Source organism: Callithrix jacchus, chromosome 3 (genome assembly GCF_049354715.1).
Source record: "Callithrix jacchus isolate 240 chromosome 3, calJac240_pri, whole genome shotgun sequence".
In the NCBI taxonomy this organism is placed as follows: domain Eukaryota; kingdom Metazoa; phylum Chordata; class Mammalia; order Primates; family Cebidae; genus Callithrix; species Callithrix jacchus.
Genome location: NC_133504.1, coordinates 168,439,968 through 168,465,911, shown reverse-complemented (window position 1 = coordinate 168,465,911; position 25,944 = coordinate 168,439,968). Strand labels below are relative to the sequence as shown.

At 38.5% G+C, this 25,944-nt stretch overlaps 1 protein-coding gene across 6 annotated transcripts in view; it reads left to right on the top strand.

The window, feature by feature from the left end:
- The first annotated feature begins 174 nt into the window (after positions 1 to 174).
- The window catches only part of ANAPC4 (anaphase promoting complex subunit 4), a 40,045-nt gene continuing 14,275 nt past the window's right edge, over positions 175 to 25,944 (top strand). For 2 of the 6 annotated variants that reach the window (XM_002745937.7, XM_008993514.5), the window contains exons 1-17: positions 175 to 286; positions 360 to 498; positions 3,300 to 3,405; positions 5,777 to 5,909; positions 10,613 to 10,687; positions 10,831 to 10,857; positions 10,951 to 10,995; positions 11,925 to 12,009; positions 12,708 to 12,812; positions 14,114 to 14,197; positions 15,573 to 15,659; positions 16,108 to 16,172; positions 16,489 to 16,531; positions 16,646 to 16,722; positions 18,522 to 18,622; positions 18,706 to 18,757; positions 24,122 to 24,177. In XM_002745937.7, the coding sequence (XP_002745983.3) occupies positions 370 to 498; positions 3,300 to 3,405; positions 5,777 to 5,909; positions 10,613 to 10,687; positions 10,831 to 10,857; positions 10,951 to 10,995; positions 11,925 to 12,009; positions 12,708 to 12,812; positions 14,114 to 14,197; positions 15,573 to 15,659; positions 16,108 to 16,172; positions 16,489 to 16,531; positions 16,646 to 16,722; positions 18,522 to 18,622; positions 18,706 to 18,757; positions 24,122 to 24,177 (1,270 nt within the window). In that variant the 5' untranslated portion in view covers positions 175 to 286; positions 360 to 369. Of the gene's footprint in view, positions 287 to 359; positions 499 to 3,299; positions 3,406 to 5,776; positions 5,910 to 9,535; positions 9,725 to 10,612; positions 10,688 to 10,830; positions 10,858 to 10,950; positions 10,996 to 11,924; positions 12,010 to 12,707; positions 12,813 to 14,113; positions 14,198 to 15,572; positions 15,660 to 16,107; positions 16,173 to 16,488; positions 16,532 to 16,645; positions 16,723 to 18,521; positions 18,623 to 18,705; positions 18,758 to 24,121; positions 24,178 to 25,944 lie in introns of those variants that run through there. The other 4 variants (XM_078367416.1, XM_078367415.1, XM_078367414.1 and 1 more) reach the window with 2 other exon arrangements.

Here is a 25,944-nt window from a genome sequence, read left to right as displayed (position 1 = left end):
TCCCTCCCAGGGGCACCATTCTACCCCCACCTCGCTCCTCCCCTCGCTGCTCCCTTGCCCCGCCCACGCGCCTTGTCTCGGTCCGCCCGGTCTGGATCTCAGCCTCGCCAGGCCCTTTGCCCGGCCCGCCCCGCCTTCTCCTCTCGCGAGGCACTCCCGGGGCCGGAAGTGCTTGGAGCGCGCGACAGCGGCAGGGCGGGGCGGTCTGGAGGCTGCGGCGCGCCGCCGGCAGAGGGAGGCGAGAGGCCGCTGGGGCCGTGTTGGTCGCCGGTGGGGACTCTTGCAGGTACCGCCCTGGTCGGGGCTTCTCGCGGAGGGCCAGGAGCTCCTGCCGGCCTCTGACTGGGGTGTCGTTGCAGGGCCGTCCCCATGTTGCGTTTTCCGACCTGTTTCCCGTCCTTCCGGGTGGTGGGAGAGAAGCAGCTCCCGCAGGAGATTATTTTCCTGGTCTGGTCTCCCAAGCGGGATCTCATTGCTTTGGCCAACACAGCGGGCGAGGTAAGTGAGCCGGTGGAACCCGCCTGGGCTGGGTCTGCCCGCTGGGGGCCCAAAAACACCGAGCCTGTTCATTCGGGCCACAGGCGGCCGGAGCCTCAGTTTCCCCTTCTGCAGACGCGGCGGGCCACCTGCTACCCCTTCCCTGCCTCCCAGGACGGCAGTAAACTTTAAGTAATATATGCGAAAGGTGGTGTCTTTGCCATTTTCAGTACTTTTATGGCTAACGTAACAGTTTTCACACAGCTTAACACCGTCAGGCAATTCTGCATCCCCAAGTCTTCTTCACTCATCGCTTTATTAGTTAAATGAACTTTTTAAAAAGCCCACGATGTGCCACCCATTAGCTAGACATAGTGGTAAATTCAGGGCCTGCCCTAAGTTTACTTACAGTTTTAATAGCAGAAGGAAGTAATTCTCGAACTTTAGCTGCAAGACTGTATGCATGTAGCTGACCCAGAATATATATTTAAGAATCTGTAGTCTCTTGTCCACGTTTTATACTACGGGTTGGATGCTAACTTCCACTAAAAACCTTTAAATTGGACAAGGAAGAGATGCATCATTGGATTCCAGACAGAACGTGCATGGGTTTTGTCAGCATTTCTAGTTCACATTAAACTTCATCGAGTTTGTTGTACCAACACCTGTTGTACCCAACTTTCTGCTGAGAATTATTACTTGCCAGCCATTTTGTAAGGAAACCTTCACCTGTGCATCTTTCGGCCTCTGGCTTGAGCATTATCTGGCCAGGTGAGAGTTGTGTAGAGTTAAGTTTGGAAACTAAGTGGTAAGGAAATCTTAGCACCCTGTGGACTACAGCATCATGTTATCTACCATGACCCAGTAGCCAGGGTATTGATGTCTAATTTTTCAGGGCCCTCCATGAAATCTAGTCTCCCTCCTCTGCCGGGATGCTTTGAAACTCTGTCGTGGCTCTAGAGAACAACAGGTGGTACAGCCACAGGAGCAGGAGGAAAGGTAGAAAGGAGGTACATCTGTGCGATCAGAAGGGTAGGCATGATAGTGGGCACTGTTACATCCATTTCTCAGTGAAGGAAGAGGCAAGGGAATTTTCTGTGGGTGAAGATGGAGAAGAAAATATTGCAAGCTTGAGGAGAAAGAAGAGGTCTGAAAAAGCTAACAAGGCAGGTGGACTTGGGAAACCTAAATAGGATTCAGTCAGTGTTAAGAGCACCACAAGATCAGTGTTCTTATTTGAGAGACACTGGTTGAATGAGGTTGTGTCTCCGTTCTGTTTGGCTGTGTGGGTGCAGGTACAGTTGGGTTTAACCAGGATTGTTGTTTAGCAAGAGAAAGATGAAAGAGTTGAAGTTATGTGCAAGGGTAGTGATTTTGTTGATGAACTTTGGGTTCTAACGTGGTTAAGGAGGTAAGTGAGGGCAGGTGTAGGGAGAGGAACAGTGACTAGGGGGTAGAATCAATAGACTGTATATTCTGGTGAGGTCAAAGAATTGGAGTTGAGTGTTGCAGAGATGAGCTGAAAGAGGGGTGGTGGATGGAAGGTGGGAAGGAAATTTGAAATGGAGATTTTGGTGGCCCTGCAGTTGTTGGTAATGACCAGGCTAGGGGTGTGACCCTGGGAGTGGCTAAGTGCAGTAGAAGATGTGATCACTGGAGGTGAGGTAGTTGACAGCTGAAAAGCCAGGACATATAGCTCTTGAAATCACCAAAAATGAGGATGAGTGTGCTGTTAGAAAGCATGAGCGAGCCAGGTGTGCAAATCTTCAAGGAATGAGGGGAATGGCCTAGGGGTCTGTAGAGGACTGCAATCAAGGGGAGAGTGGGTGGTATGGTCTGACTGCATGTGATTCAAAGTTAGGAGGTTTTCAAGAAGAGAAGAAATGGCATTGAGCATCAAGGAAGACACCTGCTTCATCTCCTAGCCCAAGAGGAGCAGTACAGGGTCCGTGGGATACAAAATGGTCACCACCTAGGAAGGCTGCAGGGAAGCCATGTCCTCTGGTGAGAGGCACATTTCCGATAAAAGTATGAAGATTTTAATTTCATGATGCCATCTGACCATGAGCTGCAGAAAGCACAGAGGAAGGGTTTCAGAAGTAAGGAATGGCAGGAATGGTTTCAGAAAAGAGAGGGTCAAGTTGGAGAGATGATGTTACCATGAGTGAAGGGTGCTGTGAGGTAAGGCAGGGCATGGTGGTAAAGCTGAGTGTGGAGTCGATGGAGATCGAGAGGGGTCTTCTAGGAGCACGTGCAGTTGTGAGGCCTTTTCTTCCTTACTGTCAATGGTTGTATAGAAGCTGCAACAGGATCAGTCTTAGAGCTCTTGGGCAACATTTTGACCTTCCAAGGTGGGAATTTACTGTTGTGGAAATGGAGATTTAGAATGGTTAAGTGATTTGTCTAAGATCCATGGCTAGTGTGTGACACAACTGAAATCAGATGCCACGTGGTCTAATTCCAAGCTTAGTATTATTTGAGTATATTACAGCTAGTTACCTTTTTAGTGATGTTTGTGTTCTTTTATTTCTTTTTTGGTTGTCATCTTGGACAGCCTTCCTTCTAAAAGGTAAGTCTCCCGTTGACATAAAAGATGGGAAGATGTATTAGGTACTGGGTGAAATTAGACCTTGTTTCACCCATTTATTTTAAAATACCTTGTGTTCTTGCAGACACTGTTGTCTTTTTCTGTTTTTCTGATAGCTAACTATACTTGAGAGATAGTAATTTTAAAAAAGGTTTTAGTAGGGATCGAGGTGTATTTTATTTTTGGAAATTGATTTTTTTTTTTATTTCCTGCCGTTATATCTGCTTTGTCTTAGGTGTTACTTCATCGACTTGCAAGTTTTCATCGAGTTTGGAGTTTTCCACCAAATGAAAATACAGGAAAGGAAGTGACCTGTCTGGCATGGAGACCAGATGGCAAACGTAATGATAATATTACAAAAATATGTTTTTATTTTCACAAAAAGTATTCTGTAAAGAAAGTCCATTTTCAGGAAGAATTTATTGTTCTTAGTATACATTTTAATTATAAATACCAGTTAGGGGCCTTTTTTTTTTAAAAACATGCCTTAAAATATTTTTATAGAACTCAGATTAATTCTGCTATCTTGTTTCTTGGCAAAGATAACTCTGAGGTGAAATCTGATGGAATGTACAAAATATTTTGGTTTTGTTCTTTCCGCTGTCATCTTGGCCTGTGTTTGGCCCAGGCAGCACCTGCCACTCTCCAGTCAGGCAGTTCAAGGCCATCATGGCCTTTCTCTTTCACAATGGATTTTAGCACGAAATGTGTGGCTCATATTCCCTTGGTGCATATATGTTTGCCTCCCCAGGGGGACTATGAGCTTTGACTCCATACCTTCCATTTCTATGTGATCTTTCTTCTGGTCCCATCCTATGTTATAGGCTTTTATGGCTCTGGTGACAGAATCGTCCTCTTCCATGTGATATTTTTACAATGACCATCCTTATTGGAACTGTTGGACACATATAATCAAAGTGAAGAAAAATGCTGTAAATCCTACAGCTTAAAGTTCATCTGTGTCGTGGGTATTTTAAGAAAAAAGTGACTTGTTTTTGTAAAATATGTGTTCTTTGCTTAATTTTTCTGTAGATAAAGTACTTAAACATTTTATTGACGCTTTAAGAAAAATGAATTGTTTTTGTAAAATATTTGCTCCTCGTTGCTTTTTTTTTTTTTTTTTTTTTTGAGACAGGGTCTCACTCTGTTGCCCAGGCTGGAGTGCAGTGCAGTGCAGTGGTGTGAAGTCCGTTCACTGCAACCTCTGCCTTCCGGGTTCAAGCAGTAACTGCGACTACAGGCGTGCACCATCATACCTGGTTAATTTTTGTATTTTTTGGTAGAGACAGGGTTTCACTGTTTTGGCCCGGTTAGTCTCGAACTCCTGGCCTCGATTCGCCTACCTACTAGAGTATGGGGATTACAGGTGTGAACCTCTGCACCTGGCCCTCATTACTTAAAAATTCCCTGAAAGCAAATCACTTAGAGATGACAATTGTTTCTGTTTTGGTGAACATCTTTTACAACATTTCCTGATAAAGTATATACTTGTAGAGACCTATATGTAGTTTTATTAGAAAAAAGGTCATTTGGTACATGCCATTTTGTTGCTTAGCTTTTTCTTCCCCCTCCCCTTTTTCCCATGTCAGTGTGGATAGATTTACCACATTAATGTTAAATAACTGCAAACTAACCCATTATATTTATATATTGTAATTTACCAAACCTATTCCCCCTTGGCGGATATTTAGAAGCTTTTCAGTTTTTGGCTTTTATAAGCAATGCTGTGTAAACATTCTAAACACCGGGAAGAACTTTGCCAGTAGCTCCCTAAGATTAACTCCCAAAATGGAATTTTAGGAAATGTTTTAAAAATTCTATGCTCATTCTGTAGTCATTTTTCTTGGAGCATATGTAGAATATGTGTAAGTTTAGAGGACTTTTGTAAGTAAAGTTTTGAGATCTTGCACTAAATAATTCAAAAACATGGAATCTCAAAGATAAATCATTTAAGTCTACATCTCTAAGTGTGCATTAAAATATATTTAAGTAGTTGTATTCATTTTTAAAAGTCTCATGTTTTTGGATAGCAAAATATATTTTTTGTTAGATAATGATCATTTCAAGTTTGTTTTAAATTGTTTTTAAGAAGGAAGGCTGGGATTGGTCACATCTGGCGAAGTTGCATGTGATGGTGATATGCAGTGAAACTCACTGCCCTCTTTTTGGAAATTCTTAAATTACACATGTTAGGAAGAAATAATGACTTGTGTAGAGAAACCATGCTAGAAAATTTAGCCACACTCAAAGGAGGATTTATCTGTGTTGAATGGCCTCGTTCACCACCATGGTTTAGAAACATAAAGGAGGAATACCAAGCCTTCCAAGAACAAAGCACATGGAATCGCTGTTTACCTTTTAGACGTGTGTTAGGATGTAACTGTTTATTTGTTGAAGCCTCTTCTGTATTTTCTGCTTGACTGCAGGGTTTTAGTCTGGAATCTCTGATGTGTAAGATGTTAACTGTGATACATGAAAAAGTAGTAGATTGCCTATAAAGTTTGAGCACTTGAAAATAAGCTTAGATAATAACGTAACTACAATATATGCAGATATCTCTTTTTTCAGTTTTTAAAATATTGAAGGATGCTTAGGTCAAAAATTGCCATGATTAAGATGCACTTAAAAGTAAAACTGGGCAATAGGTGAAATACCCATTTATTTTTCTGAAATATTTCACTAATTTATTCTGATTGCTTTTTCTTGTTTTAGTTTTGGCCTTTGCTCTTGCTGATACCAAGAAAATTGTTTTGTGTGATGTAGAAAAACCTGAGAGCTTACATTCTTTTTCTGTGGAGGCTCCAGTTTCCTGTATGCATTGGATGGAAGTGACTGTAGAAAGCAGGTAATTAGAAAAACTTATGTAGTCAGGATATTCATGAGATTTTTATTGTTTAAAATGGAAACTTAGGAGTATCTGAGTGTTGAGTGTATGTGCATTGCATTTAAATTGTGGTTTAACTTTAGCAAGATGAAATTTTTTAATGGTCTCCTAGACGTTTTTTCCTTCTGATAAACATCTATAGGCATACTTCACATATTGTGGGCTTGGTTCCAGACCACTGCAATAAAGTGAACATTGCGATAAAAGCAAGTCATTTGAATTTCTTGGTTTCTCAGTGCATATAAAAGTTATGTTTATACTATTGCTATAGTACATTTAAGTGTGCAGTAACATGTCTAAAAAAAGGATGTACCTTAATTAAAATGTACTTTATGACTATTACTAAAAAATGCAAATGCTCATCTGAACTTTTAGTAAACTGTGATCTCACTGAAAGTGGAGGGTCTTGCCTTGGTGTTGATGGCTGCTGATTGATCAGGGTGGTGGCAGCTGAAGGTTAGGGTGGCCGTGGCAATTTCTTAGCATCAGCAGCAGTGGAATTTGTGGTATCAATTGACTCTTTCTTTTATGAAAGATTTCTCTGTGGCATGAAATGCTGTTTGATAACACTTTACCCAAGTAGAACTTCTTTCAAAATTGGAGTCAGCTCTCTCCAACTCTGTTGCTGCTTTATCAAGCAAGTTTATGGAATATTCTAAATCCTTTGTCATTTCAACATTGCTCATAGCATGTTTACCAGGATTTCAGAATGGTAAATGAGTTTTGGATTCAACTTAAAGTTACCAGCTATGTTAACCCCTAATAAGAGAATCAGCTTATCTTTTGAAGCTTTGAAGCCATTGACTCCTCTCTAGCTATGAAAGTCCTTGATGGTGCTATATTTGACTGGCTTATATATATATACATAATCCTCCATGGCATCTTCTTCCAATAAAAGGCTGTTTCTTCTCCATTGAAAATCTGTTGTTTAGTGTAACCACCTTCATCAGTGATCTAGCTGGATCTTGTTGCAGCTTCCTCTCAGCACTTTCATAGAATTGAAGAGAGTTGGGCCTTACTCTGGCTTAGTCTTTGGCTTAGCAGAATGGTGTGGCTGGTTTGATCGTCTGTCCAGATCACTAAAACTTTCTCCATATCAGCAATAAGGCTGTTTCATGTTCTTATTATTTGTGTAATCATTGGAGCAGCACACTTAATTTCCTTTAAGAACTTTTCCATTGCATTCATAACGTGGCAGACTGGCAAAAGAGGCCCAGCTTTTGGCCTAATCTTGGCTTTTGACATGCCTTCCTCACTAAGCCTAATCATTTCTAGCTTCTGATTTAACATGAGACAGTTGAACACTTAGAGGTCATTGCAGGGATATTAACTGGCCTGGTTTCAATATTGCTGTGTTTCAAGGAGTAGGGAGGCCTGAGCAAAGGAAGTGGGAAAGGGAATGGCCAGTCAGTAGAGCAGTCAGAACAAACACATTTATCAATGAAGCTCACCATTTAAAAAAAAAAATTATTTTTATTTCATTAATTAATTTATTTTGAGATGGAGTTTTGCTCTTGTCCAGGCTGGAGTGCAATGGCGGGATCTTAGCTCACTGCAACCTCCCCTTCCTGGATTCAAGAGATTTTCCTGCTTCAGCCTCCCGAATAGCTGGGATTACAGATGTGTGCCACCACACCCAGCTAATTTTGTGTTTTTTGGTAGAGATGGGGTTTCTCCATGTTGGTCGGGCTGGTCTCGAACTCCCGACCTCAGGTGATCTGCCCACGTTGGCCTCCCAAAGTGCTGGGATTAGAGGCATGAGCCACTGCACCTGGCCTTATTTATTTTTTGAGACACAGTTTCGTTCTGTCACCCAGGCCAGAGTGCAGTGCAGTGGTGCAGTCTCAGCTCACTGCAGCCTCTGCCTACAGGGTTCAAGTGATTCTCCTTCCTCAGCCTCCCAAGTAGCTGGAATTATAGGTGTGCACCACCACGCCTGGCTAATTTTTATATTTTTAGTAGAGACAGGGATTCACCATGTTGTCCAGGCTGGTGTAGAACTCCTCTCCTCAAGTGATTCGCCCACCTCAGCTTCCCAAAGCCGGGATTACAGCCATTAGCCGCCACACCAGCCAAAGCTCACCATTTTATATGGCCATGGTTTGTGGCACCCTCAAAACATTTACAATGGTAATATCAAAGATAAGTGATCTCTTGGGAGGCCGAGGCGGGTGGATCACGAGGTCAAGAGATCGAGACCATCCTGGTCAACATGATGAAACCCCATCTCTACTAAAGATACAAAAAATTAGCTGGGCGTGGTGGCGCGTGCCTGTAATCCCAGCTACTCAGGAGGCTGAGGCAGGAGAATTGCCTGAACCCAGGAGGCGGAGGTTGCGGTGAGCCGAGATCGCGCCATTGCACTCCAGCCTGGGTAAGGAGCGAAACTCCGTCTCAAAAAAAAAAAAAAAAAAAAAGGTAACTGATCTCAAATCACTATAACAGATACTATAATAATGAAGCCGGGCGTGGTGGCTCAAGCCTATAATCCCAGCACTTCGGGACACCAAGGCAGGTGGATCACGAGGTCAAGAGATCGAGACCATCCTGGTCAACATGGTAAAAACCCATCTCTATTAAAAATACAAAAAATTAGCTGGGCATGGTGGTGCGTGCCTGTAATCCCAGCTACTCAGGAGGCTGAGGCAGGAGAATTGCCTGAACCCAGGAGGTGGAGGTTGCGGTAAGCCGAGATCGCGCCATTGCATTCCGGCGTGGGTAAGGAGCGAAACTCCGTCTCAAAAAAAAAAAAAAAGTTTGAAATATTGCAAATATTTCAAAATGTGACACAGAGGCATGACGTGAGCACGTGGTTTCTGGAAAAAGGACTCCAGTAGACTTGCTTGGCTGATAGACTTGCTTGACACAGGGTTGCCACAGACTTTTGTGAAAAATGCAGTATTTGGGAAGCAGGGTAGAGGGAAGCACAGTTGAAGGAGATATGCCTGTATTTTCTTACTGGAGTGGTAATACCAAATAGCTAAGAGTTTTCTCTTCTTTCTAGTCATTTCATGCTCCTAAAATAGTTACTGAGACAAAGAAACAAAGCTCCAGACGAGATAAATGGTGAAATGGAAAACAATCTCCATTTGCCAGTCAGTAATTTAAAAATTATATTATTTAATACATTAATTTACATTTCACCATTTTTATCACCTGGAACTTTGTTTTGTATCTCAGTAAATATTCTTAGAGTATGAAAAGTGCTAAGTTGGACATTCTGCTCTGACGCTGGACAGGTTTTTTTCTTTGTCCATGGTCCTGATACTTTCCTTGTTTCATTAAAAACAATTCTGTCTTAGTCTGAATAGTCAAGTAATACACCAGGGTTGCAGTGAAGAAGGCCAGAGGAAGCAGTGGGTTTGGCTAGTACTGAAAACAAAAATTGTTTTTCTTTTTTGGGGAAATACACTTTTTTCCATTAGCTTTTTCTTTCTAATTAATTTACACTAAATTAATATCAAATGGATTTGTAAATTCTGAATATTAGTTGACAGTTTTCCTAAGGGAGGCCTGAAAGAATTGGATGACAGGCGTTTGGCCTGGGGTTTGAAATTCACTGTAGATAAACTAGAGTGACAAATCCATCATCAGATAATGAAGGATTACAAATGGTTATGTGAATTTGTAGAAGGTTAGAGGATCTGAGTGCACCATGTAATTCCTGTTCCAGCCCAGTTATCTGCTATGTGTATTCCCAATATGCTTTCTTCTAACAGTTTAGAAATGTTATGTGGAGATTCCAAGGTCTCTCAAGACAGCTACTTTTTGTTAAGGTAGGAAAAAATACTTGTTAAATCACCACGTTTTACTTGCTCACTCATTTATTTCCAACCTTATTTGGAGTTAGAACTGAGAAGGAAAAGGGAGTAAATAAAACTATTTCAAAAGGCATGGTGTAGTCTCATATACCTTTGGATTATCAAGTCCTCGAGTGTATATGTCATAGAACCAATAATTAAATCATACAGTGGGCTGTGCATAGTGGTTCATGCCTACGATTCTGCACTTTGGGAGGCTGAGGCAGGAGGATTGCCTGAGACCGGGAGTTTCAGACTAACCTGGGCAACATAGTGAGATCCCCATCTTTACAAAAAAAGAAAATGAAAAATATTAGCTGGGTGTGGTGGCTTGCACCTATAGTCCCAGCTACGCAGGAGGTGGACGCAGGAGGATGGCCTTAGCCCAAGAAGTGGAGGCTGCAATGAACCATGATCACACCACTGCACTCTGCTCTGGGTGACAGAGTGAGACCCTGTCTCAAAAAACAAAAAGATAGGGTAATTGCATTGTTCTTTAAAATTACTCTTAGTAGTCATATGTTTAGTATGTGTTCTTAAATGAGAGTTAAGAAATCATAAATTCTCAATGTCTGAGTACATATGAATTCATTTCAAATGCTAAGAAAAGTGTTTATCAATATTCATTTCTCTAAATGTAAAGTGTGCAGGATTTTTTTCCCCCTAAAATAACAAAGAACTTCCTACTTTTCAATTTCTCATTTGGGACTGTTATACTGACTACAGCTGTATAGTATTCGTGGCATCTATTTACTTGATGATGTTGTAAAACTCTGGGTATCTTTTTTAAAAATTAGCATTTTTAATGGTAAGAGAAGTAAAATCTTTGGTGTTTTTATAATGCTTTTATTCTTTCCTTTTTAGTGTTCTCACATCATTTTATAATGCTGAGGATGAATCAAATCTTCTCTTACCTAAACTACCTACACTGCCAAAGAAGTAAGTGTCACTGGTTTCTTTGAAATTAATCTTGCACATTTCTCTTTCTTCTGCTTTTGGCACTGGAACAATTTTCAGATACATTTTTAAAAATGTATTTTTGCTACATATATTTTTTTATCCTAATCTCTGTTTCCTTCTAGCTATAGCAACACCTCAAAAATATTTAGGTAAGATATGCTTTTTTAAATTTTGTTTTCAAGTTAGATAATCTGTTAACATTTGAAAGATAAAATTAAAAGATGACTCTTTTTATATTTTAGTGAAGAAAATTCTGATGAAATTATTAAGCTTTTGGGAGACGTCAGGTAAGTCTTACAGATACCTTAAATAAGTCTAACTTCTTAAAGTTATTTCATAATTCAGGCAATTTTCAGTAGCTTCAGGAGCAAATCCTTTATTTGCCATTTTATTTCATTTTTTGTTTTTGAGACGGAGTTTCACTCTTATTACTCAGGCTAGAGTGCAGTGGCGTGATCTCAGCTCACTACAACCTCCACTTCCTGGGCTTAAGTGATTCTCCTGCCTCAGCCTCCTGAGTAGCTGGGATTACAGGTGCATGCCAGCATGCCCAGCTAATTTTTTTGTTTATAGTAGAGAAGGGATTTCACCATGTTGGCTAGGCTGGTCTCAAACTTCCGACTTCAGGTGAGCCACCTGCCTCAGCCTCCCAAAGTCTGGGATTACAGGCGTAAGCCACTGCACCCAGCCTCACTGTTGACGATAATACCTTCAAAAATGTATAGACCTTAATATCTATTATTGTTTTTACTGTATGGCCTTTCATTTTCTCAAGTTTTGATAATTATATGATGTACATATGTTTATTTTAATAAGACATAAACGAGAGTTTCTAAAATGTAAGTATTCGTATTCTTTAAGCCCATTTAATATATTCAGCATCATGGCCATGATAAAACTGATGGGGCTTTGTATTAGTTGGTAAAAGGGTTGTTTTGTTATTGGGAGTGCATAAATATAGTTGTTATTAAAATAATCTTATTTTATTGTAAGCTGATTTTTTTAGACTAGAGGAAATTTATGTTCTTTGAAAAAAAGAAATAAGCCTGATCTGATTGAATATTGAGTATTAGTGGATTTGATGTTTCACTTCTCTCTGCAGGGTAGCTTCGGCATGTAGATTATATGAAAGTAGTAATAATTTATATCTTAGTTTAAGAATGCAATCATCTGTGTTGTTGATTGGTTCTCAGCTTGTTGCATTATTTTTAATTAGGCTTAATATTCTTGTCCTTGGAGGAAGCTCTGGATTCATTGAGCTTTATGCTTATGGGATGTTTAAAATTGCTCGAGTCACAGGGGTAAGTTTTTCTTTAAAATTTTCTATTTCTAAATTGTTTCTCTTAGAATGTACTAGATACTTCACTTATGGAAAAAGAATAAAGTACTAGGTTTTTATTTTTTCAGTTTAGGTTATTGGAATTATTTGTTCTTAAATGTTCAGAGAATAATTTTCTTACTGAGATAAAATAATTGTGATATGTCTATAAAGATTGGGAGCTATTTGTGGAATTTGTCAAGTTTTTTTTTCTTTAACAGAAAAATTAGTGATGCACTTGGTTATGATTTAATGTTTTTCTAGCCTGAGATGTAAAAGAGCTTCAAATGTGATTGGATTGTAAGTCTTCAGAAGCGTTGTTAAGTCTAGTACTGAATCCACTGAGTTGTTACGCTCAGTCTTCTCCATAGCTTTTTCGTCTGACTCTTACTCTCAAAAGGGGTAGAAAATATTATAGGCTCTGTGGAATATGTTGGTTCTCCAGCATTTGATTTGAGACTCTTGTTGGGTAGGGGTCAGGAAACCACGTTGTTTTTGTGGCCTCCTAACTAGAAGAGTCCATGCAGACAGACACCTACCTTCATCTGCTACATGTGTGTGCCTGGAGCCTGGAGTGTATGTTTCTGCTTTCTGAAGCTCTGAATTTTTGCTTTCTGCATTATAATCAGATTCAACCTAGCAATGATATTAAATACACTAAGGGGTTTGACTCTTTTACAGATTGCTGGTACTTGTCTTGCATTATGTTTATCAAGTGATTTGAAATCATTATCCGTGGTCACAGAAGTCTCTACCAGTGGTGCTTCAGAAGTTTCATATTTTCAGGTGGGTATTGGAACTTGATAACAGTAAATAATGTATTTAATAGGTTTTATAGGTTTTTATCCACATTTCACTGTATTGTCATGATCATTATAATAATACAAAATAATCTACTTGGAATTTCTAAATCCTATATGTATTGTTATTATAGTGAATGCCATATTATTCTCCTCATACTCCAATATAGTTTTAATAGAAAGTGTTTTGATGGTCTGTTAATGACCATATTGATTGGTTGCTATTCCAGTTCGACTTTGTACCAAATGTTTGCTTAGGACTCTGTCCCTGATAATAAAGGCTAATGTTTCCTGATTGTTTAATGTGTGCCAACTACTGAGTGCTTCAGAACAATTCATTTGAATCTTCACAGCATCCGAATAGGCAGTTTTTTAGGTAAGTGCATGGTTACACAAATACTTCGACACTTGCTTGATGTCACAGGATTGGAAGGTGATGCTAGGCAGTCTGGCTCGGCAGTCTGGCTCCACAGTCTGTGCTCTTAACTAGCACATTGTGTCTTGTGTAAAACGATAACTTAATATTGGGAAAATACTTCATCGTGTGCTGTTTGCATTGTAGATCGAGGAAACTAATAGGGCTCTCATAGAGTATTTAGATCATAGCCTTGCCAGGAAATCTCAAAATTTTCATCTTAAATGTCCCAGCCACTTAAGTATTTGTGAACTCTCAAACAAAAGTAGAACAAAAAAGATGCAAGATGCAACGTGTGTGATGCCTTCTAACATTCTCTTTGTGTTCAAAGCATCCGAGAACCCTGACTTACTGTTCACTATAGTAATGATTGTTCATATTTGCTCATCATCTTAAGGTTATGTGACACTGTGATCACCAGGATTGCATTGGGGTTCTAATAAAATGATTCACTACTGCGAAGTTTATAACAGATAATTTTTAATGACAAATTTGTTATAATTCATATATCATTGAGAGATATTTTCCCAATATTTATAAGTAGCCTTTAATTCCTTCTATTTCCCTTAAGTTTTTGCATATATTTGTGATTTAAAAATTTCTTTGTAACACCGTTGCAAAATAGATTATATTACATTTATTCTGTCTACACAGAAGGGGTTGGTGACCCAGAGAGAGTGATTTGCGTATGGTTATGCATAGGTTAGGTGATCCTAAGGCTGTGTGCTGTTAGTTTCCAAACCATTAATGCTCAAAGAGGGCAGAATTCTGACATAGTCTTTGTGATACGTAGTTTAACCTACACTCTTAAATTGCAGGCTTTGCCGCAAGTGTGTCTGATGGTGACTCACTTTACTCTTTTGATTTTACAGCTTGAAACCAATCTGTTGTACTCTTTCTTACCTGAAGTAACTCGGATGGCCAGAAAGTTTACTCACATTTCAGCTCTTTTACAGGTATTTATCTAGAGCTTGTTTTATGTGAATATTTATTGGCTTCTAAAGTTCTATAAGTAAAAAACTTCAAAATGTTGTTTTGTAAAGCTGTCTGAAGTAGGGGCATCTAGTCTGATAGATAATCTTATAAGGTCCATTAAAGCAGGGAAAGAACATTTAATTTAGAATCTACATCTACCACACCCTATTTTCCACCTCTAAAATAAAAGGAAAAAATAGTTTAAATCTTTAAAATAGTCCCATAAATAAAATACCATCGGTAATATAAAGTATTGTAGGAAAAACAGTCTTCACCTGAGTTTACATTTGTTTATAATAAACCCACCCCAAATTAGCTCCCAGTTCTCTAGGTTGGTGATTTAGGCTAGGCTTAGCCAAGAGGTTGGGTGACTAGACTTGGTCATGCCAGCTGATATGTGTTCCTTGGCTGTGATGGCCTTGTCTCTATTCCACATCCTTCATACTCCAGCAGGCCAGCACAGGCTTGTCCACATGGTGGTGGTAATGGGGCATTGAGGGTGCAAGTGGAAGCATACAAAGACTGTTGAGGCCCTGGAGTCAACAGCATTATTTCTGCTGCATTTTGTTTGTCAAAGTGAGACTCAAAGGCTGAAGAAATTAACACTACATCTGACTGAAGGAGCTACAAAAAATTGTGACCATATTTTTTCATTCTATCACAGTCATTAATTTATTTGATAATAAAGGTTTCTAGAGATCAGTATCTTTTTAAGGATCCTATTTGAAAATTGAATAGTTAGTTGACCAAACCAGCATTTTGACAGTTAGTGTACATAAGACAAGTCTTCTATAAAAAGCTTGGGGATATTTGTTTTACCAGATAAAAACTTAATTTAACAATGTTTTATTATGAAATTCTAAGAATCAGTGGAATGTTTCATTATTAAGTGATGAGCAAGCTATAGTCTTTTTCTCCCTCTTAACTGAGTTAAAAGAGTGATTGAGACTGGGCAGGGTGGCACATATCTGTAATCCCAGCACTTTGGGAGGCTCAGGTAGGCAGTTCGCTTGAGGCCAAGAGTTTGAGACCAGCCTAGCCAACATGGTGAAGCCCCGTCTCTACTAAAAATACAAAAATTAACTCAGCATGGTGATGCATGCCTGTAATGCCAGCTACTCGCAAGTCTGAGGCAGCTTGAACCCGGCATGTAGAAGTTGCAGTGAGCTGAGATGGTGCCACTGCACTCCAGCCAAGACAACAGAGCAAGACTCTGTCTCAATAAATAAATAAATACAAGTAAAGGAGTGATTGAAAATAAATTCATTGAGACACTTGATCATAAGCACATATTTAGATAGCAAGTTGGTTTAAATATTTTTTGTCATTTCAATTTTTTTTCTTTTTTGCTAATAGTATATAAATTTGTCACTAACATGTATGTGTGAAGCATGGGAAGAAATACTAATGCAGATGGATTCTCGTCTCACCAAGTTTGTACAGGTAAAGCACATGAAGTTTCTCATGGAGAGAGTTAAGGAATGCTTGATGTATGTATTTACTTTGAGGTACATGAGAAAAATCAGTTGGATGCATACAAAAAATACAAAAATTAGCTTGGCGTGGCTAATTGTGATTAAGATTGTGATTTTTTTCAAATGGCTTAGTCTAACTTCAAACTGTTTTCTCAGATTTCCAAAAAGGGCTCTTTTCCTATTGGTACAGCTTAGGTGGAGACAGGATTGTGAAGTGGAGCTGGTGGGGCTTGGGCAATAAGGGCAGATGTTAGAACAGCTGACTGGCTGTCTTCTAGTCACTCATGTTTGATGATCACTTTATGGATTGGATGGAAGTTTAAGGCAAGGAAAGGGAGTCATGTTCCTGTAATTTTGAATAAATATGCTTATAATTTAGTAAATATATCACAATTTTTTTTCTTTCTCTTTTTTAGGAAAAGAACACAACCACATCAGTGCAAGATGAGTTCATGCACTTGCTGTTATGGGGAAAAGCAAGGTAATAAACTCAGATTAGGTGCTCCTGCTTTTGCTTCTTTTTTTAACAGTAATTATTTATTTGAAAAGTAGTTTTATTTGAAAAGTAGTTTATAGTCATATGAATTTTTTATTGATACATAGTGTTTTTAATTGATACATGTTTTGCATATTTATGGGGTATATGTGATGTTACATTCATACAATTTAATTTTTGTTGAGCTGTTTCTTTATTTTGTTTCAAAGTCTTGTTTGTGCTTTGAAATTTGAAAGTTCTAAGTGATGCATTCAGATTTCCAATAGAGAAGTGACTAAAAATACTTTGTTTTTCATTGTAGTGCTGAACTTCAGACTCTCCTGATGAATCAGTTAACAGTAAAGGTGCAGTTAATGTATCTATGTGTTAAAATGGCTATGAACATATTCTTAATTTTTTTTTTGAGTGGCATATAATATCCTAATTGTATGCTAAATATATTTTCTTCTTTCAATTAGGGCTTAAAAAAGCTTGGCCAGTCTATAGAGTCATCATATTCCAGTATACAAAAATTGGTCATAAGTCACTTACAGAGGTATGAAGATGAAATAGAATCTTTTGGTATTGTATCCACACATACCTGGCATTGGCCTTCTTTCTGCCGCCTTCTCTTCATCTGGCATTCTCTTTTTAAACCTTTTCTAGCTAAAATTGTTGCATGGCATTTGAGAAGAATCTTCGTGTACTCAAGACTGAAAGAGTCAATAATAATTCTGCTTTATGAAGTAATTCTCCAGCATCTTTTCACCAGGCTAGACTCTATCTGGGGTTTTTTCTTAATCACCTAAGCATGGAAGTATATTTTGAAATAAGGCATGTATCCCTTTTTTCAGCAGTGAGATTAACATTTTACAGTTTACCAAGATTATTGTGTTTATTTAGTATCTTAGCAAGGTGTTGGTCATTTCAATCTTTAACTTAAAAGGTTAATGCTGGGTAGGTTTACAGTGACACAAGAGGAAACAAAAGTTCAGAATCGGTTATATGGCTGGCCCAAAGTTACTAAGTGTCAGAGCCAAAACTTCATCCTAGATTTTCAAGTCTCTTGCTTTTTCTATCTATAGCTAGTCCACTGAAGCAATTTAAAAGTGGATGCTGAGCATTTGGTTTATTTTGTTTGTTTTTTTGTTTTTTTGAGATGGAGTCTTGCCCAGGCTGGAGTACAGTGGTGTGATCTCAGCTCATTGCAACTTCCCCCTCACAGGTTCAAGCGATTCTCCTGCCTCAGCCTCTCAAGTAGCTGGGATTACAGTTAATTTTTGTATTTTTAGTAGAGACAGTGTTGTTGAGACAGGGTTTCATCATGTTGGCCAGACTGGTCTCAAGCTCTTGACCTCAAATGATTCCCTGCCTCGGCCTCCCCAAGTGCTGGCTGGGATTACAGGCATGAGCCACCGTGCCTGGTGGTGTTTAGTTTAAATTTAGATAAATTCCTTTCTGCAGAATCCCTGACCCTAATTACATCACCCTCCCTTGGACCATTGTAGCATCCTCTGGACAGACTGGGCTCTTTCAGTACACACTGTCCCTTGAATGTATTTTCCCCAGTGGAGCTAAACATATTACCGTCTTACTTAAAAATGTCGAATGCCTTCCTTTAGAATGGAGATCTTTGTGTGTCCCTTAGTATACCTGCCTCTCTGCCTTGCTCACACTGGTGGTCTTTTAGTTTCTCCATCTTGACATTTTGTCTCCCACCTAGGGCTTTTGTATATTCCTCTTATTATCTGGAAGGCTCCCACCTTGTTCTTCATGTGCATGCTTCAGCTCTCAGCTCACATTCACTCCTTCAGAAAAGCCTTTCTGAATCCCAGATTAACTCAGCTTCTTCTGTTATACCTGTACCCCGTGTATTTCCTTCAAGGCATTTATGGTAGTTGAAATGGTACACTGTATGACTGTGGTCATGACTGTCTTCCCTGTGACACTGTCAATGCCATGAGACCCTTTGATAATGTTCACCGTTATGTCCCCAGTATCTAGCACAGTACCTGACCTAAAGTGGCAACTTAAGATATATTTATTGAATGTTGACTCTAAAGTAGTTGGGTGAACAAGATGGCCATAGGACTGTCTTAAAAGAGTCAGGACTAACTATGGAACACAATTTGATTATCTTACAAAATTTGATCTTTTCAGATTTATCTCTGGAATCACCTTGAACAAATGGTTCTGCTGCAGTTTTTAGGAATAGTTTTGAGAAATAATTATTTCTCCTGGAAAGAAAATGAAAATTACTTTCAGTTTTTATTTCTGAAAATTTAGAAATATTCAGGTAAGGTAGTTGCTTGATGATCATCGTGATACTAATTTATTTCTGTTCTGTTTGGATAGTGGCTCGGAGTCTTTATTATACCATTTGAGTGAATTGAAAGGAATGGCTTCATGGAAGCAAAAGTATGAACCTCTCGGACTAGATGCTGCAGGAATCGAAGGTAGTGATTTAATTTCTCAGTGGAATACATTAAACACATTTTGCTTATTTGACAAATGACATTTATTTATTTCTTCCCTTTAGATGCCATAACTGCTGTGGGTTCTTTTATACTCAAGGCAAATGAACTTCTTCAGTAAGTATTGGGAGTACTTGGAGTCACTGACCTAAGAATATGTCACTTTTGACCTAAATAAGAACCTAGTAAAAACTGTTACGATTCTCTTAAAGTCAGTGTTTATATTTTTATCCCAATTATGCCTTTATATGATTCTGACAAGCCAATAGCACAGAGAGTTTATAAAGTCAAGCTGTATTTTCCTGTCCTAGTCATCCTCACCCTAGGTCTGCTCTCCAGAGGGAATCATTTGAACTCTTTAACTACTTCGATTTTTAGTTCTTCTATGGGTTACCTCCATATTTCTAAATTGTTTGACTATGTCACATTTCTTTTGTCAATTTTTAGAAATTATTCTGTTTGTTTTGTTTTTCCTAGACTTTTTGGCTTGCTTGTTTTCTTGCAGTGTCTGTCTTTTTGCGTCCTTCCATCCTTTCCCTTCTGAAGGGTAGTATCCCTAGAGTTGCCTGTTCCAGGCCTTTTTTAGCCTCCCACCCCTCTGTGTCAGCCTGCAGCTGTGCTCCAGTTCTCCACACAGGCATTTTCTTCATTGCTTTACTGGGTTAGACGCAGAACTGCCAGGATTGCCTCTGTTTCTTGATTTACTTAATCATTTTGCTGGAAAATATCCTCCAGTAACTTTCTCAAAAAGTAGACATAGAAGGTAAACTTTATCTCCTTTTGTGTTTTTTCTCCTGTCCTTAGACTTAATTGACAGTTTTAGTTGGGTTTAGGATTCCATACGGGTTATTGGTTTTCACATAGAACTACAAAAGCATAGTATTTTGGGCTTTTTGTTGCTGACAGAAGGTCTGGTGCTTCTCATTCTTAGCCCTTTATAGTTTTTTTTTCCTTTTTTTGAAAAAGCTGTAAAAGCATTACTCTTTATTCTTGATATGTTGAAATTTCATAACAGTGTTTTTAGATGTGGCTCTTTTAATTCATTGTGTTATAATAAGAAAGCCATTTTAACCTGAATTCTCTTGTATTACATTCTTTTAATATTTTCCTCTTCCCTCTTTATTATTATTTATTTTTGTGTGTGTGACAGGGTCTCTCTATGTTGCCCAGGCTGAACTTGAGCTCCTGGGCTTAGGTGATCCTCCTGCCTCAGCCTCCCAAGTAGCTGGGACTACAGACCATTATGCCTTGGTTTCTCTTTGTTTTAAACTAGATTTTTGTTCTAGAAATATGTTTGGTCAGATATTAGAATTCATGGTGGACTGATTTCTGTGTCTCTTCTATTTCTCTTATAGTTTTCACATCTTTGTCTTTTTGACTTTCTGAGAGTTTGACTGTTGTCAAATGCATCATTCATCAGTAGACATTTGTTGAGCACTTAACTATGTCTTGAACGAGTTCTAGACACTGAGGATGTAGCAGTAAACTGAAACAGATCTCTGACTTCATGGGTCTTATGTTCTAATGTGGTAAGACAGACAATAAACAAATGGTTAATTAAAACATTTAGCAGGTCAGACAGTGATAAGTAACATTGAGAAAAACCAAGCAGGAAATGAGGACTTAGGGCATTGATAAGGTAGGGGATTCAACTTCATATAGGTGGTCAGGGAGGCCTTGCTGAGAAGGTGAAGTTGGAAGGAGATGGGAGGGAGCAAGTCCTGTTGATGTTTGGGGGCGAAAGGGGCAGCAAGTGTGAAGGCCCTGAGTTTGGAGCATACCTGGCATGTTGCAGGGACAAGGGCTCTGTAGCTGAAGTGGATTGAATGAGAGTAATATAGGGGTGAATGACAGGTGATAGAGGATGGCCAGGTTGCATAGAGCCTGTTGGCAGTTGTTAGGACTTTGGCTTTTACTCTGGATGTAATGAGAAGCCCTTGGGAAGTTAGGAGTAGTGGAGATTTAGGTTTCAGAAAGATCCCTCTTGCTTGAGTTGAGAATAGCTTATAGATAGGCAAGGACAGAAGCCAAGAGAGAAATGATGGTCAGAATCTGAAGTGGTCAGGATCAGGATATGTTTTGAGAGTATAACAACATTTTCTCCGTGCTTATGACAGATGGTGATAATAAGGGAGTCATAGGATAATTATGAATTTAGGGTCTTAGCACTTGAAATAGTAGAATTGACATTTACTGAAAGGGGGAACTAACATGAAGGCACGTTTAGGGAGGGGGACTGTGGAGTAAGATCAAGAGTTTGGTTTGGACATGTTAGATTTTTCTTTAGACTTCTTATTTAGAAATAATTTTACATAAAAATTAGAATAATAAAGACAACTCTGGTAATACATGTTTACCAGATTCATCATTTAAAAATATTATGCTATAGTTATCATATAATTTATCTTTTCTGAAACATGTGAGCATATGTTGTTTATATCAGGTGACTTTGCCCTGGAATACTTTAGTGCATCTTTTTTAAGACTAAAATTATTTTCTTACATAACCATAGTACAACTACCAAATTTAGGAATTTGAACACTAATAAGTACATGAACCCTCAGTTTATTTAATTCCCCTTTAGCAATTATCCCAATTATGTCCTGTATGATAAGATGCAGTTCAGGATCACGTATTGATTTTAGTTGCTATGTCTCTTTAATCTTGAGCAGTTTCTTATACTTTCTTGGTCTTTTATGAAAATTGACATTTTTTTAAAAAGCAGATCATACATATGTATGTATATGTGTGTGTGTATATCTTTATTTGTGTTTCTCATTTTAGGTTTGTCTGTTTTTTTTTAAATGATTATATTCAGGTTATGGATCCCTGGTCAGAAATACCACGTAATTGGTGCGTCCTTCTCAAAGTGTCACATCCAGTGGCACACATAATGTCCATTGTCCACCCCTCTCAGTGATGATAATTTTGGTCACCCTGTCAGTTTGCTAGACATATTGAATTTGAAATGCCCAGTAGATCTGCAGGTGGACCTGTCCGGCACAGAGTTAGTTATGTGAGACTAGTGTTGAAGGGAGGGTTCCAGGCTGGAAATGTGCATTTGGGAGCCCTCAGCACACTGGTGTTATTTAAAGCCGTGGGACTGGATGAGACAATGAGTGTGCTTAGAGAACAGGAGTGACCTGATTTAAGAATGGGGACGATGAAGAACTAGGAGAGGAAATGGGAGAGACAGAACAACCAGAGGAGTGGGCGTCCTGCAGGCAGAGCGAAGAAGGCACTGCAAGAGGGAATGAGGGATCGGTTGTCAGATGCTAAGTCAAGCAAGGGAAATACCAAGAATAGAATAGAGTCTTAGAATATTATTAGGATAGTGACCTTGATAAGAGCCACCTTGGGGAGTAATGGGAGCTGGTACAATACAGAATAAGAGCAGATGCAGAGAAGACAGCCAGGAGAGCCTCTTGAGGAGTTTTGCTGTAAAAGGAGTGGCCAGTAGATGGAAACAGAATTGTTAGTTTTTTTTCTTCTTTTTATCTTGGAAAGAACTGGAGCATATTTATATATGGATGGAATATTCTAGAAGGGAAAAAATTGAGATGAGAGAGGAGAGGCTCTAAAGCAAGAGTACATGAGAGAGGTGGGATCTAGTGCAGAAGGGAAAGGGTTAGAAAAGCAGAGGCAGGAGCTCATGCAGTTATAGGAGGGAAGGCTGAGAGAGGAGGGTCGCAGAGGCCAATGTGTGAGCAGGTGGAATTCGGCGGACGTTCCCTTCAAGGTGTTTTTATTATCTTAACAGGACATCTGTAATCAGCTGAGAGTAAGGATGGGGAGGCAGTGCTGGAGGTTTAAGAATACAAGGAGACCTGTGAAGCAGCTGCCTAGTCCAGCAGGAGGTCTAGTGGGCTAATGGAACAGGAGGGCTCTGGGAGTGGGAAAGTGAGGCCCGCTGGCATGGCTGCAGGTCTGCTCTAGGAGTGGGGCACAGAGCAAGGAGCTGTTAGATTTGCCAGGTGTTGTGAGTACATGAAGCAGGAGGAGCAAGGGAATTGAAGCAAGGGTCAGATTAAAATGATGGCCCTCAAATCTGAACTACTTTAGGAAGGAAGTGAGGACATGTAAGGGCCGAGAGACAGCTCAGAGCACAGAGGCTTCCTTCCCAGCCGCCGTCTCCATGCACTGCCTGGCACGGGCCTCCTTTCTCAAGCTGCATCTTTACTTTTGCTCTTGAGCTGCATCAATCCTCTGTCACTTTTGACGTTTCTGAAATTTGATTTCTGTTGTTCTCTTTGTTTTTGTCCATTTCTAACACATGTACCCCTCTCCATCAATGGCCATTTTAATGGTATTTTAGAAGGTAGAGGCTGTAGATGTGTGCACTTATAAGACAAAAACACAAGGAGAAATGGCATTGCTTTTCCTGTATTTTGAAGTATTTTTTGGTTCATCATATTTGTAGGGAGTAAATATAAAATATTATGCTTTCTGTGATCACTTCTCAGTATGAACGAAAGGTAGTTTAACTAGTTCCTTTCAGGTTAGTAGAATTATTACAGGTTACAGATGGAGAAACTGAGCCATTGAGCATTTTGGTGTTGATCTGCTGGCCTGGGGTTGGGTTGAAGACAGTGACTGCACAAAGGAACTCTTTTTCTTTCTTTTTTAAATCATTGCTGCAAAAGGGTTTTGATTATGTTGCTTAGTAACATAAGAGATGTTTCAGTCTTTTATTACAAGTGTTTTACTTTGTACTGAAAGGTTAATGTTACTGACCTCTCTCTCCAGCGGTATGAAACTTAATGCTTGGAAAGGCCTTTGAGATTTAAGAATGAAAAGCACAGGTATTTGTCTAGAGTAACTATCTTATACATGTGAGCTTAAAGAGATTGTGTAAAAAGTGATAACCCATCTCTATTCAGAAACAGTTTAATCAAAATGAAGATGACTTCCATTTATAACACTTAATTTTGGGGGTGTATTTGTGTAAAGCCAAGGGAAATTCAACTTTTGAGATCTCAATTGTTTGAATAAAAACTCAGCTTCCAAAAATAACGTCCGTTGATATCAGAGGTAATGACATAGCACTAATCTGTAATAATGATTTTCTCTTGTAGTTGATATTTTTCTTCTTACCGACCAATGAATATTTTCTTTTAAAATGAGAATAATGCTGAAAACTGTTTTTTTCTGATTTCTTTTATTTGCCAAGTTAGAAAAGGATTTCATGTTTTACTGAATAATAAAAAAGACTTATACAGTTTGTGGCAAGGCTGTTGTAACCAGTTAGACTCTAAGTTATTTGCTTTATTTTTGAAAATAATCAGTATTTGCTTTTTTGAAATTTTATTTTTAGGTATGTGTTTGATTTGTAATATCTGCCATTCTAAAGACTTAAATTTCACCCAGATAGATAAAATAGAACAGTAAGGATTATGATATTTCATGGTGGTTGAGCAGTGATATTTGAACCCCCCACATAATAATCTTATTTCTGATTTTTTTTTGTTTTTATCTTTTTAGAGTCATAGATAGTAGTATGAAAAACTTCAAAGCATTTTTTCGGTGGCTCTATGTGGGTAAGTTAATTGAGTAAAGCATTTTTATTTTAACACTTTAAAAAAACTGTAGGAGTATTATCTTAGACTGTTTCAGTAAATCTAGCACAATTTCAAATACTTATCAAAGTGGAGAGAATCGTATAATGATTCCTGTTGTAGCAATCACCTGGCTTCAGTTACCAACACATGGCCAGTTTTGTTTTATGCATACTTCCACCCAGACCCACCTCCCCACAGAAACACTTCTTTTTTTATTAGTATATAAGAAATGTACATATTTTCGAGGTACTTGTGATAATTTGTAATACATTCATATAATTTGTAAAGGTCAAATGAGTATAATTGGGATATATATCACCTTAAACATTTCTCCTTTTGCTGGAAACATTCCTCACAGAACAATTAAAGCTAACTTGTAGCCCCTGTTACCCCTGTCACTCACTGATAGTTCACACTTTTTTACTTTATAATGTTTCCTTAGGTTAAAATAACATTTTTAAACATTTTTTTTTTTAGTATTAGGTACTGTTAGGTGCTAGATTTTAAAAGTAAAAAAGAAAAAAAAAGCCTTTGTCCTTGGGGAGCTTATCTTCTCTTTGATTATTTGGTCTTCTGTCTTTAGATCTCTGCTGTCCACTGTGGTTGCCACTAGCCACATGTGGCTGTTTAAGTAGATTGAAATTGTATAAAACTATATATTTGGTTCCTTATCCCTACTGTTCACATTTGAGGTTCTCAGTAGCCACAAATGGTTAGTGACCGCATAGAAGTAGAACATTTCCATTACCACTTCTATCGTGTATTGATGCCCAGCTAAATAGAATGCAGACCACTAATGGCCTGTCTTTGTGTCTTCACAATGTCTTTGCATTTGGGCAGGTAGTTAATAAGTATTTATCAACTTGATATTAAATGTTTTGTATTCACTCTGTAGTATATGCATATTTTATTTAGGTCCATTTATATTGCTATTTTTGTGAACTCTGAATATCCTTAAAATAATCCAGCATACATTTCCTTCCAACATATGCAAAATTTAGTGTAAATGTAATTTATCCCACATTTGTTGAAATTCTAGAGTAAAATAGAATGTAAATTACCTGTAATGTGCTGATATCCTCTAAACAAATGTCCATATCTTCAGTTCTAATATTGTAAAAGCAGACTTTATATTTTTCAACCTAACATAATTGCCTTTTTTAAAAAAACTGAATGTGATCTGCACATGGTGATACTTGAAATTTTTTTATGTTTCTGGAAACTGTACCAATACTAGCCAGAATGAGGAAAAAGAATGCTTTAAGATCCATATTGTTAATAGAATAAATTACAATATTAAAACTGTATGAGACCTTAGAAGTATTTTTTGTCTTTGCAGAGGTAGTTTGGTTTTGCTTAAAATTATTGGAGGTGATTTAGGCAGTGTCTTCTTACTGCACATTCTAACTGCAGTAAGAATCAGGATTAGAAGAGAAATGAGTTACTGCTCAGTCCTTTTCATTAGAGCAGGACATTGAAGAAAGCATACTGGATTGGAGAAGTGGAGATCTACTTGTGATCCTGGCTCTGTTTCCAGTCGCTGCATAACCTTGGTTTTCTTTTTTGTAAAATGTGTTCTCCATGAAGGCAGGGATATCTTTTATACTGATGTATTGCTAGCACTTAGAGTATGCTCAATAAGTAGTTTTTTTTTTTTTTTTTTGGATGGATAAGAATGAGTGGAACTAGATTTTAGCCCCCCTTTCAGATAATTTAGAAGTTTAAATTGGTTAAAAACAGTTCTGT